General features: G+C 41.4%; 2 protein-coding genes across 6 annotated transcripts in view; one reads left to right on the top strand and one right to left on the bottom strand.

The window, feature by feature from the left end:
* pacsin3 (protein kinase C and casein kinase substrate in neurons 3) overlaps positions 1-7,244 on the top strand; it is a 37,548-nt gene extending 30,304 nt beyond the window's left edge. For all 4 annotated transcript variants that reach the window (XM_048263405.1, XM_048263404.1, XM_048263403.1 and 1 more), the window contains exons 11-12: positions 3,443-3,606; positions 7,101-7,244. In XM_048263405.1, coding sequence (XP_048119362.1) covers positions 3,443-3,606; positions 7,101-7,216 — 280 coding nt within the window. In that variant the 3' untranslated portion in view covers positions 7,217-7,244. The remainder of the gene's footprint in view (positions 1-3,442; positions 3,607-7,100) is intronic.
* Positions 7,245-9,505: 2,261 nt separating this feature from the next.
* Positions 9,506-17,031, bottom strand: fadd (Fas (tnfrsf6)-associated via death domain). Of its 2 annotated transcripts, XM_048263156.1 has the most exons (3): positions 16,798-17,031; positions 16,627-16,740; positions 9,506-10,074 (listed from the first exon to the last, which is right to left on the bottom strand). In XM_048263156.1, exons 1-3 carry the CDS (start codon positions 16,931-16,933, stop codon positions 9,797-9,799), a joined length of 528 nt encoding a protein of 175 aa, XP_048119113.1. In that variant the 5' UTR covers positions 16,934-17,031; the 3' UTR covers positions 9,506-9,796. The 2 variants fall into 2 exon arrangements, with proteins under 2 accessions (XP_048119113.1, XP_048119112.1); XM_048263155.1 differs by having other exon boundaries at positions 16,627-17,031.
* Positions 17,032-17,260: the final 229 nt, after the last annotated feature.

The raw sequence follows: 17,260 nt of genomic DNA, 5'->3' as shown, positions 1-17,260 counted from the left end.
TTTAGGCCTACATTGTAAAAGCACAACGTCATTGTTGAAATTGTTTTCTGAAAGTCATGACTAAGTTCATGCCCCCGGACCCCCCAGGCCCCCCAACTGTGGCTTGATTACAACTTCCAGCACGTAACAACACCACTGCTGGAAAAAATTCTAGGGGAAACACTGGAAAGCATAGAGCAAGTCTACAGCACAGCAGAAGACAGCTTTGTTCGCAAACATTAAAGAAGCCCTATGCAGGTCTGGTTTTTCCTTCGCTGTTTTGGGTTTTCGCCTGATTTGGGCTCGCATTTTTCATGACATAGCTCCCCCTGCAGCTTCGGTAGCAAGTGACTGCTACGCTAAACCCCCACTAGCTAGCGAGCTAGCCATCAAGAAACCAAGCTAAACACATACAGGGCTCACAATAAAACGGTCGAGCAAACACATTGTTCAAGAGACTATCAAACCACATTACAAAAACGAAGTTCACCCAAGGGTAGGCTACTTACAATTTCAACAGCAACAAAGCCAAGTTGGAGTAAGTCCGTTTTGCAGTCTTTTTAGAAACTACAATCTGACTACATTTTCGAGACGCGATTGGATACTTCCGCTGAGTCACATCCGGATTTGTTCGGGACGGGACCAGAAAGTTGCATATTCAGTTTTTCCGCGGAGAAGCACTAGGGGGAGACGAAGCACCCACCAAACGACCCAAAAAGTGTTGTAGAACCATCAGAACGACTCTCAACCTGCATAATTAAGGTCATTTTTGCTAAAATTGTTGCATAGGGCTTCTTTAAGAGCAAACTAGACATTCAACAGTGGTATCTCAGGTGAAAAGTTGTGAAGGTGTGAAAACATGCACACATCAGAGGACTGCTTTACTAATGTAAAATATAATTACGAGAGTTGCATTGTATGCTTTTGCATGGTTGGATGATGCTTGGATGAGACATACTTCTCAAAACAACAACAATTATATTGGTGGCATTGTTTTGGGATGTTTCCCTAATGCATCATACACTGGTAGACAAATGGAAAAAATAGTGACAAGCTTTTTAATGAAATTTTATTTGAATTCCTGAATGTAAGGATTCAGAAAAAAAAAACAATACCAGCTTTGGTGTATGGTAAATGGTGGAGTAGATAGGTGTAAATCACTGATCTGAAGATCTTTAACAGGAAGAAGACTAATTATGCTACAATAGCTTTTGGCCACGTTATATTCAAATTTGACTATACAATACCCAATGGTAGACAGTGTATTATGTCTCTGCTCTGTTTTTATGGAAGTTGCAAGAATCTACGTCATTCTATTAAATGTTGTTACATAATTAAATAGCCTTCCAACAGGTTAAAGCGGAGCTTTGCTACCACCGAGTGGTTTGAGTTTCTCTCGCGCAGACGCGCATATGCATGCATTGAATGAATGCTCATACCACCACTTAATTGTATGCCTCTATGTTTGATGACACCAAATTAGCAAGTATTTCCTCCTGATTGCAGAAATGTTTGTTTCTGTCGATACGCGGTTCCTTGATCAATTGCGCAGCAAATTATCAGACGAAGCACCGGGCATAATTTCACTCCGTGGCTCCGCGGACCAGTAATGTCCACGTTGCGGACCGGTGCCGGCAGTCCGCGGCCCATAGTTTGAGAACCGTTGGCCTGCATGCTGCTTTTTGTTCTGATGACTCATGCGGCAGTGCGACACTGGTGGATTGTGTTGCCAGATTGGGTGTTTTTTTCCCGCTACATATTAAGGCCTGTTTACGGTATGTTTTAGCCGGGGTTTCGCCTGGAAGGCTCTATATAAATCTGGCACCCTATTGAACGAAGTTGAACTGAGACAGTGGGCCGTTCACAGACATCAGAATGAATGAGTTCACAGTAATGTTCATCAGGCAGTAATACAGTACGTTCAGTTCACGTTCGCCCAAAATATGAACGAGTTCATGAACTATCGTTCAATGTACGCGTTCAGGCTCAACACTGGTTGTGATTGCCAAGAGACCTGCCCCAATCAATGGGTGCCATTGGACCATTAAACCATTATACACTGATCCAAACCATACAGCCAAACAAGGCAATAAACAGTGTTGGGCAAGTTACTTTTAAAAAGTAATTAGTTACAGTTACTAGTTACTTCTTCCAAAAAATAACTAAATTAGATACTCAGTTACAAATTATAAAAGTAACTAGTTACTTCAGAAAGTAACTATTGCATTACTTTCAAGTACATTTTTAAATGCTCAAATGTGACCCCACCTCCACCCCTCTTTAACGGAGCTTAAAATACATGTGCATGTTCAATTATGTATGATAAATCTGAATATTATAATGAAATGGACACTTAATACAATATATTATTAACAGAAACAATGTACACACATCTAAACTAACTATTTTAATGTTACTGTGGGACAAATAGCCTTTAATCAAATGCCATGTATGTAGATATTATGTTTATAGTGGATCGATACTATAACACAATAATCAAAAGGAACTTTTGATATTTATTGCCCCTCAAGTATATTGGGCGTCTAATTCGAAAACGTCTTTCTACATGGTAGGGCTACCCCTCCTCTCTGACCCTCTCCCTCTGACCGGTATTTTGGCAATAGCGCCCTGAAAGAGTCCGACTCAACCGTAGATAGCCTAATGGCATATCCTTCACAACATACCTGGCTACTAGTTTGTTCAGTTCAGTCAGAGACATAACGGGTGGTGGGGTCTTAAAATCAAGCTTCAGTTGCTTATGTTGTGTCTCCTTCTCCATCGGTGGTCTTGGCCACTAATTTCGCGGATACATGCAACGTTGAAAGATGTTTGAGTAAGTTTGAATTACTTGACACTGATGTGGATAGGCACTTTTGCCCAGGGCATAATGTGCATTTCACGATTACATTTTTCATTTCTAGGAGGGGAAAGTAATGGCTATACTTTCATTTCGAGAAGGCTACTTTTGGATTATTTGAGCTCGCCATAGCCTACCTGTCTCTCATTGACTGACTCAACTTGCTTGTGTTGTTCGTTGTGTGTCCAACTATGCGTGCTTTCGAACACCCGCCCAACTCTACCTCTGACTGGCTTACCATGAAATTTTACTCAACCTCAACCAATTACAGTCACAATTAAGGACCTGTATGACCAACAAATTGGTCCGTGTGAGTGTAACATGAAGAACCATTTCTTAGAATTGATCATCTACCCTAGCACCCTTTGTTGACCAACAATGTTACCATCATAACTGCAGGCATTTGAGTGATAACAGAGGAAGCACTAATTTGTGTATGTTTTCATCCATAAAATGATTTGTTTGTAGAACTTAAAAAATGTGATATAATATCACATTTTTTATTAAAAATATACTGTAACTATTATTACGAAACCCATTGCATGCATCACTTGTGTGTCATGTTGGTGTTTTTAAACCTCTGATTTTTTCTCTACTTCAAAACAGAGCTGTGAAGGACTATTCCTCAGAGTGGTCCGATGAGGAAAGCCCCAAGAAGTATATTGCAACAAATGGAGTGGAAGAAGAGGAAGATAAAGTGGTTGCCGTTCGTGTGAGAGCTCTGTATGATTACACAGGGCAGGAGGCTGATGAACTGAGCTTTCAAGCAGGTATTAATTCCTGTCAATTGTTAATAATGACACCCACATCCTCCCCATTCACTGTGGCATTGGTAATTCCAAGGAAAATAATCTAAAGCAAGGGTTTTCGAACTTTTGCAAGCCTGGTGTTTTCACAGTCCCCAAACTGCTCTGCCATACTGCCACAACTTTATTATTATTATTCTTAACTTAATGTAGTGGTTATATACCGTAAGTTGCTTTGGACGGAAAAGTGGAAAGAAGATTATTTTTTGCCATTGACTGTGTTTGAAGATGATCATGTCTGGTAGTTTCTGACTTGATATGACTTGTGATGATTATGTTAATAATAATAAATAAATAAATGTTTATATAAATGTGAAGTGAAAAAGTGAAACAAAATTTTCACAGGTCACAAATTTTGTCTGATCGTCATCAAACTCGACACACATCATCTTCAGACCATGGCTCATTAGGACATTACTTAATGGAGCCATTTTCAAAAGCATTTACCTATGACAGACAATCAAAATTTGCAACAAAGTTGAACTTTAAACACAAATTCTTAATTTAAACTTGAAGGGCAGTCGACCAAGTTTCACTTCAGCTCTCATTGTGGGAAAATACCCTATGGAAAATACTTTGAGGTGCCTTGTGAGATAAGAATGTTTTTTTCTTGGTCTGTGCTATGCTTTTCCACAAAGTTAGTAAACATTGAAACTGTGTACATAGAAATGTTTGGTGCAGTAAATGAAAGCTCCTGGTAGCTCAACCCATTTCCAACATCTGGGGCCCATTGCACAAAACTAGGATAAGGGATTAAGCCGGGATATCTTGGTTATCTTGGCTCAATTTATCCGTGATCCAGTTGCACAAAAGTGGGATAGGGGGCAGTAGGATATGTTATGGTATAAGTTACCATGGAGATTTATTCTGTGGAGCTAGCCTGCTCCAGACCAAGCTAAGTTCCAGGATCTATTTAATCTCATCCCTTATCTCAGTCAGCAGTCACCACAAACGGAAACCAATAGTTATTCCACTGCTAATTTCATCATTTTGGATAAATGATGATTTTTAGATGATGTTGCAATCATTATATAATTTACAATTTCCCATAGACTATAAGGCTATACATGTATATAAAATGATGGAATATTATCACAGAGAAAAAAAATGCCACTGCAGGACAAATTTAACTTAAATTTAAAGCACGCATATTAACTGATTTAACACATATTGATCCCTCACCAGCCGACCACTGTCGTCATCAGGGAAGATTGCTTTGCTTTATCACTGTGGCGGTGTTGCCTTTCTTTTTAATTATGTATTTTACATACTCGGCATTCCCGACCTGTCGTGCAACAATGTGACGTCACGGGAGCGCCGTAACCATTTCGCGCGTGGTGGTCGCGACACTAGTTGCAATATTCTCCTAAACAGAGGTGTTGCTGTTGTGAAAAGGCTATCGCCTACTTTACACCGTAGAAGAAGCAATGACGACGTTCTAGTTGCCATGGTGAATCAGTGAATCTGTGATTGGTGGCGGGGTCTATTTGTGGGAGCCGTGAGCGCGCACTTATCCAGGATAGGTTTCACCTGGCTTGATGAATCCGTGTCTGCTCATCCTGGCTTGGTCTTTGTGCAACCGATTAAGCCTGGACGCTGTTGTTTTGGATTCATTGAGCTCAGCTCAGTCACTTAACCTGGATGTCTTGATCCTACTTTTGTGCAACGGGCCCCCGGACATCAGGACCTGACGACAATATGTTTGTGGAGTAAAACTGGACATGTCCACATAACCTTTGATTAGTATTGCTGTTTATTGTTAAACTGCAATGTGAGTGCTGGCCAGCAAGGGAGGACACTTTGACAGGATAATTTACAAGGCAACGAAACAGGGTGAACACTAGTATTGTGTTAAATTTGAAAACTTGAAATTTGACCTGATTAATCTAGGCAAAATACGAGAAGGGCTGGAATATTCTTGGCTCTGGACAGGAACTAATGCCAGGTGAAAAAACTTGCTGTTCCAGCAGAATCTAAAATGGCTGGTTAAGATTAGCCATGCTAATGCATCTGATACGACACATCTTGCAGGCTATATCCCAAAGGTGGTGCTTCCACTAAAAAAAAATCAGAAGAAGTTGGGACGCTTCTATGGTGAAGGGTATGTTATGATGTGGAGCTATTTTATCCCTGGAGGAAAAGGAAAACAAAAGATGGAGAGAAAAACTACCACAAATCCTCCATGCCTATAATTGTACCCAGTTGAATAGTCAACAGTCCAGCTCTCGGGGCAAGAAATACTATGACCGTCACATGAAGGGTGTTGTCCTGGACCCAGGTGACCATGTCCTGGTGCGTAACATGAGTGGAAGAGGGGGCCCAGGGAAGTTAAAATCATACTGGGAAAAACAATACACGTTGTGAACGAGAGGATTGCAGATGGGCCTGTCTACAAAGTGACTCCGGAAAAGGGTGGAGGCTGAGTATGAATCCTGCACCGCAACCTGCTTCACTTGGTCAATGACTTACCTGTGGAGTTACCCCAAGAGTCACAAGAGCCACACACTGGAAGAACAAGAGGCTCGCTGAGACACCAGCTGCTCCATCAACAGCACAACAGCTGAGACACCAGCTGCTCCATCAACAGCACAACAGCTGCGACATAGAGCAAGGAACAATCAGTCACCCCACACAGAGAGATGGAGTGAATGGAACCCCAGCAGTGACTCCTCTGACAATAAGAATGAGCCTCGATGCTGGTTGAGGGTACCGTCAAGAATGGTGGATGAGAACAACTAAGCCCAGCCTCTCCACGAGTTTCAGAGGACCTACAGTCCAGTAGCCTCCCCTCAGAGACCCAACTTACCCGAGCAAATCCTGTCTGAAAGGGAAGACCAGTGGACTGAAGATACACCTCCAAGGACAGAGAGCATGCCTGTCGTGGAAAGCAGACAGATTGAGCACAGATACAGCATATAGAGCACAATCCAATGCCCGCAGAATATAGACAGGAAGATGCCATACAGGAGAGGCCAGTAGCGCCTCTCGGTGAACAGTCCAGCCCGCTACCGATGCGGAGGTCCACGCGTGAAAGGAGGCCTGCCCAGATGCTCACGTATAACTCCTTAGGACAGCCCTCTTCCCAACCCCCAGCCAGCTGCAACACAGTAGGGGCCTATGGGCCACTGCCAGTGCCACCGTGGGAAGTGCAGACATACCCCAGTCACTTCCAGACACCACTACCATACCCCATTCCCATTTAAATTATACCCTATCCCCATTCCATACAGTACACTGGACCTCTGTTTGTGTTCTGATTGACATACATACAACATGCATACACTCACTGGTTTCCTAATTTCAAATCATTTGTAACTTATTATCTTTAACTTCTTCATATTAGTAACAACACAATTTCCATTCAGACTAGAGGAGCTCCAGGTTAAGGGAGTCATCATCCAAGTCACATTTCACTGTTTTACAATGGATATAATAAACAAATCTCTCCTTTTTTTCAGGTGAAGAGTTGTTGAAACTTGGGGAAGAGGATGAGCAGGGCTGGTGCAAAGGTCAGCTTGACAATGGCGAAGTGGGTCTCTACCCTGCTAACTATGTACAGAAAATTGCATCCTGACAACAATAAAACCACTGTGCCTACTAAACACACCACACTATTTCACTGTCAGTGGCACTACAGGCAAGGGGCTGGGTAATTGCAAGGTGCTTTGTCCATCTCACCTATGCCTATTTCCATTTAGCATAAGACAGAAATGTGCAGTTATGTACACAAAATATTTGCATTTTTAAGAGCTTAAAACATAGTGTTGAATAGTTGTGAGGAATGTTACAACTAGCACGTCTAACTTATCCTCTTAAAGAATTAAAAATGCAGTGCCTTTTTCACTAAGGTTCAAAGTTCTTTATCACACTCAGCCAGCAGGTACCTTATAGGCAGCAGAAGGGGCTGGACCTGTTATTCTGTCTGGCAACCAACAATTCTGATAACAAAATTATGTCAGTGAAGATAATTTGCATTCCTTCCCTCCATACAAGAAATTATCTGAAATGTTAAAAATGTTTCAGCACAGGCACTGCACTAAGTTTTTAAAAATCAATTTCACTTCACATAATAGTCTTGTCATTTTTCTTTTTAATTTGTTTTTCTTTTCGGCCTTAGTTTAGTCATGTCTATCTTTGTGGTCATCAAAATGCAGTTACATAGTTCAAAGTGTGCAAAATGCTTTCTTCACATTCCAGCCAAGTGTATTCAAGGTTATTTCTTTTCTCTTTTCATGGATTGTGTGTGTGTGTATGTATATATATATTATTCATACACCTGGTGAACTTCTCAAAGTAAACGGTAACACTAAAACAAGGGGCTACATTAAGATTTTTAGAGGAAAAGATCAGGCAGGCTGGCAAGAGACCTGCCCCAATGGCGGCATTTGACCATTAAACCACACAATGATCCAAAACATACAGCCAAACAAGGCAAGAAATGGTTAACAGAGAACAATATCAACATTTTAGAGTGTCAGAACCAGAGTCCATACCTCAATCCGTCAAAAAAGTGAGCACAAGGCCAGAGTGATGGCAAATAATCGTTCCTGACTCAAAACCCGGATTGCTCTTAAAAAGGTACAGTCTAGAATCATTGTGGAGCCATGACGAGGCATGGTAGGTATTATATGAACCATTTTGAGAGCTATGAATACAAATAAAGATGTTGTATATACACACACACACACACATATGTGCATGAATATGACAATGACGTGCTTAAGGGGTATTTAGTTTAATTTATCAATAAAAAGATTTACTAGTTTAATAACAGTTCAATTAGTGGTAGGTTATGTGAAAATAATGATAGACTATTTTCTGGTCTTTCGAACCAGCCCTCTTGTCTCTCTCACTGTAAAATACAGTAACCTGCTGTAACAAGCTAATGTGTATAAGCCTAATTCTAAATAAACTTTTAAACTGTGTTAAAATTGTCTGGGTGACTGTCTCATAAAGTCAATGAATGTTCTATTAAAGGGGAACTATGCAGTTTTTTAGCTTAATTTACCTGAACTTAACAGCTTCAGAGTCATTGGAATGGCTATATGACTTTTTCTTGGTTGAATGGTGGCCGAATGCTCTTGCTTCCCCCCAACGTCTGTGAGTGGAAAAAACAGCCTTGGAACTTTGGTCTGGTGGGCCGCCAGCCTCAGAGTCAGAAGTTATTTTACACTGAGATTGCGCAAAATTTGCAGCAAGAGAAGACGTCCTGATGCCGCATCGTGTGTCTAAAACTGAGGCAAAACATTGCCAGCCTGGTACTTCGAGTGGTTACATACAAGCCGGCATGTACATGGATTTCTATGCAACGTCACGAAAACATGTGTGCGCAACCAAGAGGCAGAAAGCACCATAGAACAGCATAGAGCAATGCAAAAGAGCAAAAGAATAAAATGAGTTTTTGTGCTGAAAACTGCACCAATTCGAAATCACGATGGTTAGAGAATGTTAAATATGTTCAATATCCCTAACGGAATGCATGTCTTCGCCAAAAATGACAAAATACAATGTTATATTAATAATGCAAATGAACTGCAAACTTTGAAATATAGTCTGAAATGAGATGTTATTATCATTGAGACAACAGGTGTATACAAAAAAATCAGATTGTAGCTTACAGCAGCTGACTATTTAGGTTAAGTTTATAACGTTGTGGACGGCCACCAAGCGTCTTCTGCCCTACGGCTATCCGCGCATCTAGTTTTGTTGGTAAACGGGAAACCCGTGTATTGAGGAGCCAGGAGACAGGACCAAAATGAAGCGTGACGTTGCCTTTGAGGGAATTTTAAAACTCTTTATTCTAAATTCCTACATCTGAAAAGAGACTTTAAACAAACTATAATCATGTTGCTGTTTTATTTTATTAAAAAATCTAACTTTTCCCCAAATGTCTAAATGACTGCAGTGTAAGCAGTACTGTTAAGACATTTTCAGAATATTTGTTTCATAACTGTGGGGCAATTTGTTACTTACTTACCAACCAAAATAATCAAATTTGCATGTGTACTCAGTACTGCAAATATACACACCTGTGCTTTCCATATTCACAGACATAGAGCATTAGATGAATAGTCATGAACAATGAGTAATTATTGTAATCAATCAGCCATTCTTTCATATTAGCAAGGAGTTTATTAAGACCAAGATAAGTGCTTTATGTGTTCGGGGACTTAATCTCCTTGTCAACTAGATCAGCAGTGTAATTTAGATTGCAAGAGCGAAGTGCTTCTATTAAAACAGCTGCCTTGACATCCCCTGTGTGCATCCTCTCCCACTCATTGATGACCTCCATCACCTGCTCCTCAAGGTTAAAAGGGTGCTTCTCCCGGATTTGGTCAAGTTTTGCATCGTGCAGTCCCAGCTTCCTGCCATATCGTCGCCAGTCTTTCCCAAGGTTTGCAACAATGACATCAACTGCTATTTTCACTTTTGCTGGATAAAGTTAGAAGGAGAAAACCTATTCATTGTCAAAGTAAAAAACAAACTATAATTTGTGTATGCATATGGCAGCTGTCTGCTTGTTTGGTGTTCTTTTTATGGGTGGAGGTATATTTGTCAAATGCATGTGTTAGAATCAAAATGAAAGATAGGCTACAAATATGCCATCCTCAAATTAACCATAATCTATGCATACGTGTTCGCTTCTGCCACCTTTTTCATGTCTTCAGAACACTAAGGGCTATCGGAGAGAGGTGCCTGATGTTGTAGCCTATACACAATACAAAATCATAGCCTATTCCAGTCCAGTCTTTTAAGGTTTAAATCACTCTTTTAATCACTCCTAAAATATTGCTATTGTGTATCCAAGTAAGGTGCCTGTTTCGAAGATAACTGATGATCAATTCAAGCCCATCTGCAGTCAATATTAGGGCTTTCAGACATACGTGTAAGACCAAAGGTTCTGCGGATGTTAAACGGTTGGGCCGTATATCTGAACAACATAAACGGTCATATGGAAGTCTGAATTTAGCCGGCTGTTCTACTGCTCCCCTTCTAGTATTTCCTCCGGACATTATGTAAATCAGCTGTGTCTGAAAGAAGCGAAGAACATGCGGTTAAGATTCACACCACGTGAGGGCACGTTTCTTTCTTGCGTTCATGTAGCGGGAGCACTTAAATGCCAGGGTCATGATGGGAGTGGCATGGGGGGAGAGGATGCTTTTGGAAAAATAAATCATGAAAAAACAAACCACTTCACCATTATGTTAGTATTTTGTTTGTTGTTTAAAGGTTGTATGAAGGCCTTGAAGTCTTGAGTTACTGAATTGGCTGGTAGGGTAACAAAGCCTACAAGTTTGTGCATGCTCTCTCCAACGCAAACAAGATTTGGGTTCTGTAGCCAAGTAATTCTGCTACATAACATTGAAGACAGATAAATGTGTTTATTTGAAGCTCACATACAAATACTGTAGGTCAGCTTCAAGTATGCACACTTACGTGACTACTTCAAGTATTAGCCTATGCACAATAGATTTTATTTAGCCTACATGTGCGCTTTGTGTGCATTATGTCTTATTTACAGACACATTGTGCAATAGATCACATAAAAGAGTTCACAACTGCATGTGTAATAGAATGTAGTTTCATTTAGCTTACAACAATTGGCACAACAATATGCATATAAGGTGACCAAAGCCTTCCAGCCCCCGTGTCCCCGGTAAAATACAGAAAAAAAACTACACTTGTCCCCACTTCTGCTACATACTAGCAGGGGCGGACCTGGACACTTTGAGGCCCAAGGCAAAGGATCCCGAGGCCCCTCCGAGCACAGGGCCTTTTTTAACGATTTCAACTCGCTCTGCATCTCTTACGGTGTCTGGCCATAACGCACGGTCGTCACTGATAACTGTAGTGCTAGGTATTGTGTTGGGGCTACTAACGTTACTGGTTTCGTTTGCACCCCATAGCTTCTGCTACTGAAATGGTGTCCGTAGCAGCACCACCAGCACCAGTGCCGACTTCGGCAGTGACAGTGATCTTGTCACTCACGACTGTTTCACTTAGATCAACATCATAATCATCATCAGTAGAAGAATATGTAGTGCAAGTTTGAGTTGCCGGTGGTGGTGCATCGCTGCTGCTGCAGCTAGCATTAGCTACACCACCCAGCTCAGCAGATGTTGTTGCATCACTATCCAAATTACTTTCTTCCGTGGAAGAATTCTTCAACTGGAAGAAGTTGGTTAATTTATGCAATTTCTTTCTAAATTCTTCCTCCTCTCTTTTTCTTTTATCACTTCCACTCTGGAAACGTTTCATGGCTGCTGTCAATCGCTCAACTCCACACCTCACCAAGACCTTGTTCAGACTAGCTAGTTGCTGGTGACAGGAAGTGGACCTGCAGTCATTTAATTTTATGATGAGTTTTCATGAGGCATTTTTTTTAAACTCCTTATCATGGATTAGAATATATTGTTTGGATGCGGTGATCATTTATTTAAAAAAAAAAAAAAAAAATGAAATACGATACGGGGATGACGAGGCCCCAGGCAATTAATGGCAGGTCCGCCCCTGCATACTAGGTGAAGCATCAAAATGTTACATTATTGATAGCCAAACTGGAATTGTCCACGGGTCGATCCTCCACACCCTCCTTTGCACTGCATCTCTCTTTCTCCAGAAAGAAATGAATTCTTAATTTCACTTCTGCACTTCTGATATTGTTTGCACCTCCAACAACATGGCGCAGAGTTTGAGTGGTCTGTGACGTAAGCTTGTGTCAAAGAAGTAGAGGCTATATCAATTTGACAGACACCATTGAAATTTAAGCAAGAGTCTCGCAGGCCCATAGACCAAATGTGACAATAAGCCGAATAGAAACTGTAGCCTAATAGAGGTTGTTTATTTAGAGGAAGTTTATTGTCTCCGTGACGGATAGCACATAACTGAGCTAAGTTTAATGAAGATCGGGGAATCCACTCTCAAGTAGGCCTAGCATCTTGATGTAGCCTAAGCTACGCTACCCGAATGTATTTTGTCTGCAGAGCTGCTACATTTTAAGTCCAGACAAAACTAAGACCAAAAAGTGATGTGTTGTGTAACAAAGTAGTATGACGGCCGGTGTTACATGTCAACTGGCTCCCATGTTAACTGGCTGCGTTGATGACATTTCACGATTGATGATGTGTCTTCGACAGATCTGGCCACTTGCAGATTTGTCAATTTCTGATATAAACTGAAGACAAACAAATTCATTTAGTAGCGATTCGATACTCTGCGTGGGTATCGAATCACTACTAAATTAAACTGTTTGCATGATAACCAGTCATCTACCTGCTTGTGCCACGAACCAGCTGACGGCATATAGAGAAATTTACTTGACTTATCTGATTAAAAGAAGTCAGCTAATGTTATTATGATTGCAGCAAGTTAACACGGCTGATCATGTTATCTGGCTACCCTGTTACAGTATCTTGCTACAGTTGCCCAAGCCATTTAGTAGGCCTTCAAAGTATCTTTGTTTTACAAACACTGACTGCTGGTCAGGCTGTTTTTGGCCTCCTAGTCTATCTGTAGCCTAAATTGAAGCATTGCTGGTCTAAAAATAAATAAATAAATACAAAGTGTGATTGGCGAGGATTAAACCCAGATGTAGACTACCGTAAAAGAGCAAAGGTAAGGCATTAACCTGTTGCGCCACAGGAGAAGAACTAGCCTGCTTATTTAGAAATAAATATATATCAAAAACAAACATCACCTGTGTATCTATTGATTTTTGACTTTTCCCCTTGCAGTGTGCAATTTCAATGCCTGTGTTTGATGAACTGAATTCTAAAAAGGATAGGCTGGACCAGAGGATATCCAAATTAGGCAACCCTGAAATTCAACCGATATAGTGGTCAGCTGTGATCTGCTACAGTCACTTCAGGTAGAGACGGCCACAACCTAACCACAGCCTAACCACAGCAGTCAGTAAAAATGTTTGTGAAACTTAACTTTAAAGGCCTACTGGCTTGTAGCAAGATAACAAGGTAGTCAGATACCATGATCAGCCGTGTGAACTTCAACATCTACAATTCAAAAGCTACAATCATAATGACATTAGCTGACTTCCTTTAATAGTATAGGCATAAGTAGGGCTGGGCGATATATCGATATATTTTAAAATGCGATATGGAATTAGACCATATTGTATATATCGATATAGTTCAAATTTTTCGCCGTGATCCTTGCTCCACGCAAGCCGCTGGAAGGAGCTCTCTGCACTGCTCCCCGTGCCCCCGCCCCTCCTCTTTCATGCACAGGGGAGGGGGGGGGCAGAAAGAGACACTCCGGCACTCTTCAACAAACATGGAGAAAGCAACAATGTCTGTGCGTGCGGAGGGGAGTCTCTTGGTTAGTAAAAGAAAAAGTAGTAGCTCAATAATTTGGAGATGGTTTGGATACAAATTTTCAGTTGAGCAACAAAACCACGCTATATAGGGAGTGCCATAAGCACGTTGCAGCCAGTGGTGGAAGCACTATGCCACGTTTTCAAGTTGTGAAAAAGATTCAAAGTCCACGCCAGACTTTTGGTCCATATTGCCCAGCCCTAGGCATAAGTTAAGTAAATTTTACTACACACCATCAGCAGGTTTGTGGCGCGAGCAGGTGTATGGTTATCATGCAAGCAGTTTAATTTTGGTTAGATACCCACTTAGAGTTCGATACCCACATGGAGTTAAAGGTGCTCTAAGTAATGCCGCATGTTTTTTAGGCTAAAACATTTTATGTCACTTACTGCAAACATCTAGCCTGGAAACCAGACTCTCTGACTTAGAGTACTGTAGGGAAAAGAAATCGAGCGGAAGTACGTAGGCAGGCCGAGGCCAGGCTAGCAAACATCACCTAACCATCCGCTAGCCATCTGTGTCCAATACACTGTAAAAAAATGCGATCTCTGGACAGCCCAGGCTCCAAAAACAGTAACAAAAACAACCTGGGCAAACCTAGCCCATAAAAACATAACAAACTGTTCCAGCAAATCACAGACGAGATGTGCGTTTAGTAGGCTAGAGGTTCAATTGCACGGGAGCAGCAGGAGGGTGGGGGAGGAAGTAGCGAGCTAGCTCTCTGTTTTGTTTGAAAGTCAACAGGAATGAATATGAATATGGTGTCATATTCATGGCTCAGTGTATCCTACTACAGACAATTTTGACATTTAAATATGTCATGCATATTTTGTTCCTCTCCAGCAGGGCTCGAATTATCGTTTTGTCTTTAGGGGGTCTCTCTATCTCATAAAAAGTTGGCACACCCCGCGCATAGCCTAACAAGGCGATACAATGAAATAGCCTAGGCGCAAGTGGCGCTTTTGCGCAGTACAATATATCATACCTGTCAACATTTAGCTTTCCAAAAACGGGAGATTTTTTTTCGGAGGGGGGTCAGTGTTTATACGGATCTGTGTTTGCATATTTAATACGTTTCATACACGTGTTTCAACACTGCATTTCGGTCGTTGCTTTTACCTTACCATTACCTTACGCATGCCAGTTATGTATCCATGAGCTGCCTGCCTGCAGCCTACTTCCAAAACTCCAAAGCTGCTTGCTGTCAGATTTGGTTCCGAGGGCACACGTTCAGTGTATCAACAACACTCAATAACAGTTTATGTCAGGGCTCGAATTATCTTTTTGTCTGTAAAGGTCTCTCTATCTCATAAAAAGTTGGCACACCCCGCGCATAGCCTAACAAGGCGATACAATGAAATAGCCTAGGCCCAAGTGGCGCTTTTGCGCAGTACAGTATATGCGCACGGTAGGCCTAGGGTTTACCTTGACACACGCACACAACAGACATAGATTTTTCATAGAAATTGATTACTTTTAATTAATTTCAACATATTATTGATTATAATAGTCCATATCTCATTTCAATTTCACAATACAAAGAAATAGACTAAACGATTTAGTCTGTGCCATTCTCAATTTCACAACGTAACTCATTTAAACCAGACCACCGTCTCAGATAGGCTATCCTCAGTGTCAAACACAATAATGCAACTTACACAGGGGAAAAAGCACTAACTGGCAGAAATGAATAAAGCCAGCCAAACTATGTTCTAGTAGGCTAATGTGTTGAACCGTGGAAAATTAATAGACAAACAATTTTGGAGTTTGCACTGAGATATTGTCGGGTAGCCATTGAATATTCCGACATCAGAGATTGCTAACAGGTGTTTCAAAATAGCTGGGAACTTTCCGGAGCTCTGAATGGCAGAGGATAGCTAGATCATCAGACAACACAATCATTGTAGGCTGCATTATGGGCCATAATTTATGACTTTGTCAATCAACATAGAATAGGTGAAGCGCAAGTTCAACAGCAAACAGGACTTTTCAGCACGTATCAAACCACCTAGGCTAGCCCAATGAACGCCTATGCAAATAGACAAAACACTCACGTCAAAGCAGGGTGACTTCTTCAGATTTGCGAGTGCTGTCAAATCGATACGGTTTGCTCATAGTCTAGTGGTGTGGTGGTGAAGTGTCATGCTGCGTTCAAGAGCGTAGTGTAGGTCTACGTGCTGTAGTAGCCTATATTTTAATTTAACGTCTTTAATGGTAAGAGATCGCACAGGGATGGACAATGAGCGGTTGTTTAAGATTAAATTACAATGCCAGACACCTTCAGATATGAGAGACCCCCTCAGGTTTTTGACTTTGTTGCTTTCATGGGAGCCAGTCCTCACTCTATAGGAGCTCGGCTCCCTCAGGCTCCCACGTAATTCGAGCCCTGTTCTCCAGTTTATATTAGAAAATGACAAATCCGCAAGCTGCCACATCTGTCGAAGAAACGTCATCAATCGTGAAACGTCAGCCAGTTAACATGGGTGCTAGTTGCAACACCGGTGTTACGGATCTTGCGGATGCATATGGTAACTAGGGATAAACAATTAGCACATCATCATGAGCTGGGTTATACTGCTAATTATTTATCCCCAGTTAACGTGCATCCCATTAAGATCCGTAACACCGTCATTACATAGGCTAAGATACAAACCTCGTTCCTCGGTTTCTGGTAGACCTACGTCTCTTGATGCATTCTTTTGCATGTACTCCTGCACTTTTTTAGCAAGATCCTCTCGCTTTATTTTCTCCAGTAACGTGCAGAGAAACGTTGCATGGTCAGGTCCTAGTTTGTTTACTTCCTTTAGGTGCTGAAAAAGATCAACGCCCATTTTTACTTTTTCCATTTGTTTCTTCCCGATAATTTCAGAACACAAGAACTTGAGCTGCTTCAAGTTGTCATCCTTGAGCTCGTTAGAGATATCTAACAACATAGCGTTAAATGTTTCCACCGCGTTCATTAGGCGTATGTGGACTGACCAACGCTTAACAACTAGCTACCCTCCTCAACGTTTTAAAAGGAAGTGTTCCTTCGTCAACTGTCTGATTTCCCATCATTTTCGTTTTCTCGTATCCACTGGCATCCAGCTGTTTAATTGGACAAAACATGGGCATGCGTGCTGTCAGTAGCCAATAACAGAGCGGTTTGTGTGTTGAATTTTGGCGCATGCGCAAGGTGTATCCTGCCTTTTTCGCCGGTGTACGGTAACTGGCTGTCTCTGATATCATGTTAACTGGCTGGATGGCTGACTTTGCGGGGGTTCACCTGCATCAGGCAACAATTTTTT

This window comes from Alosa alosa, chromosome 14, assembly GCF_017589495.1.
Source record: "Alosa alosa isolate M-15738 ecotype Scorff River chromosome 14, AALO_Geno_1.1, whole genome shotgun sequence".
NCBI lineage: Eukaryota > Metazoa > Chordata > Actinopteri > Clupeiformes > Clupeidae > Alosa > Alosa alosa.
This window is presented reverse-complemented; position numbering and strand designations above follow the sequence as displayed.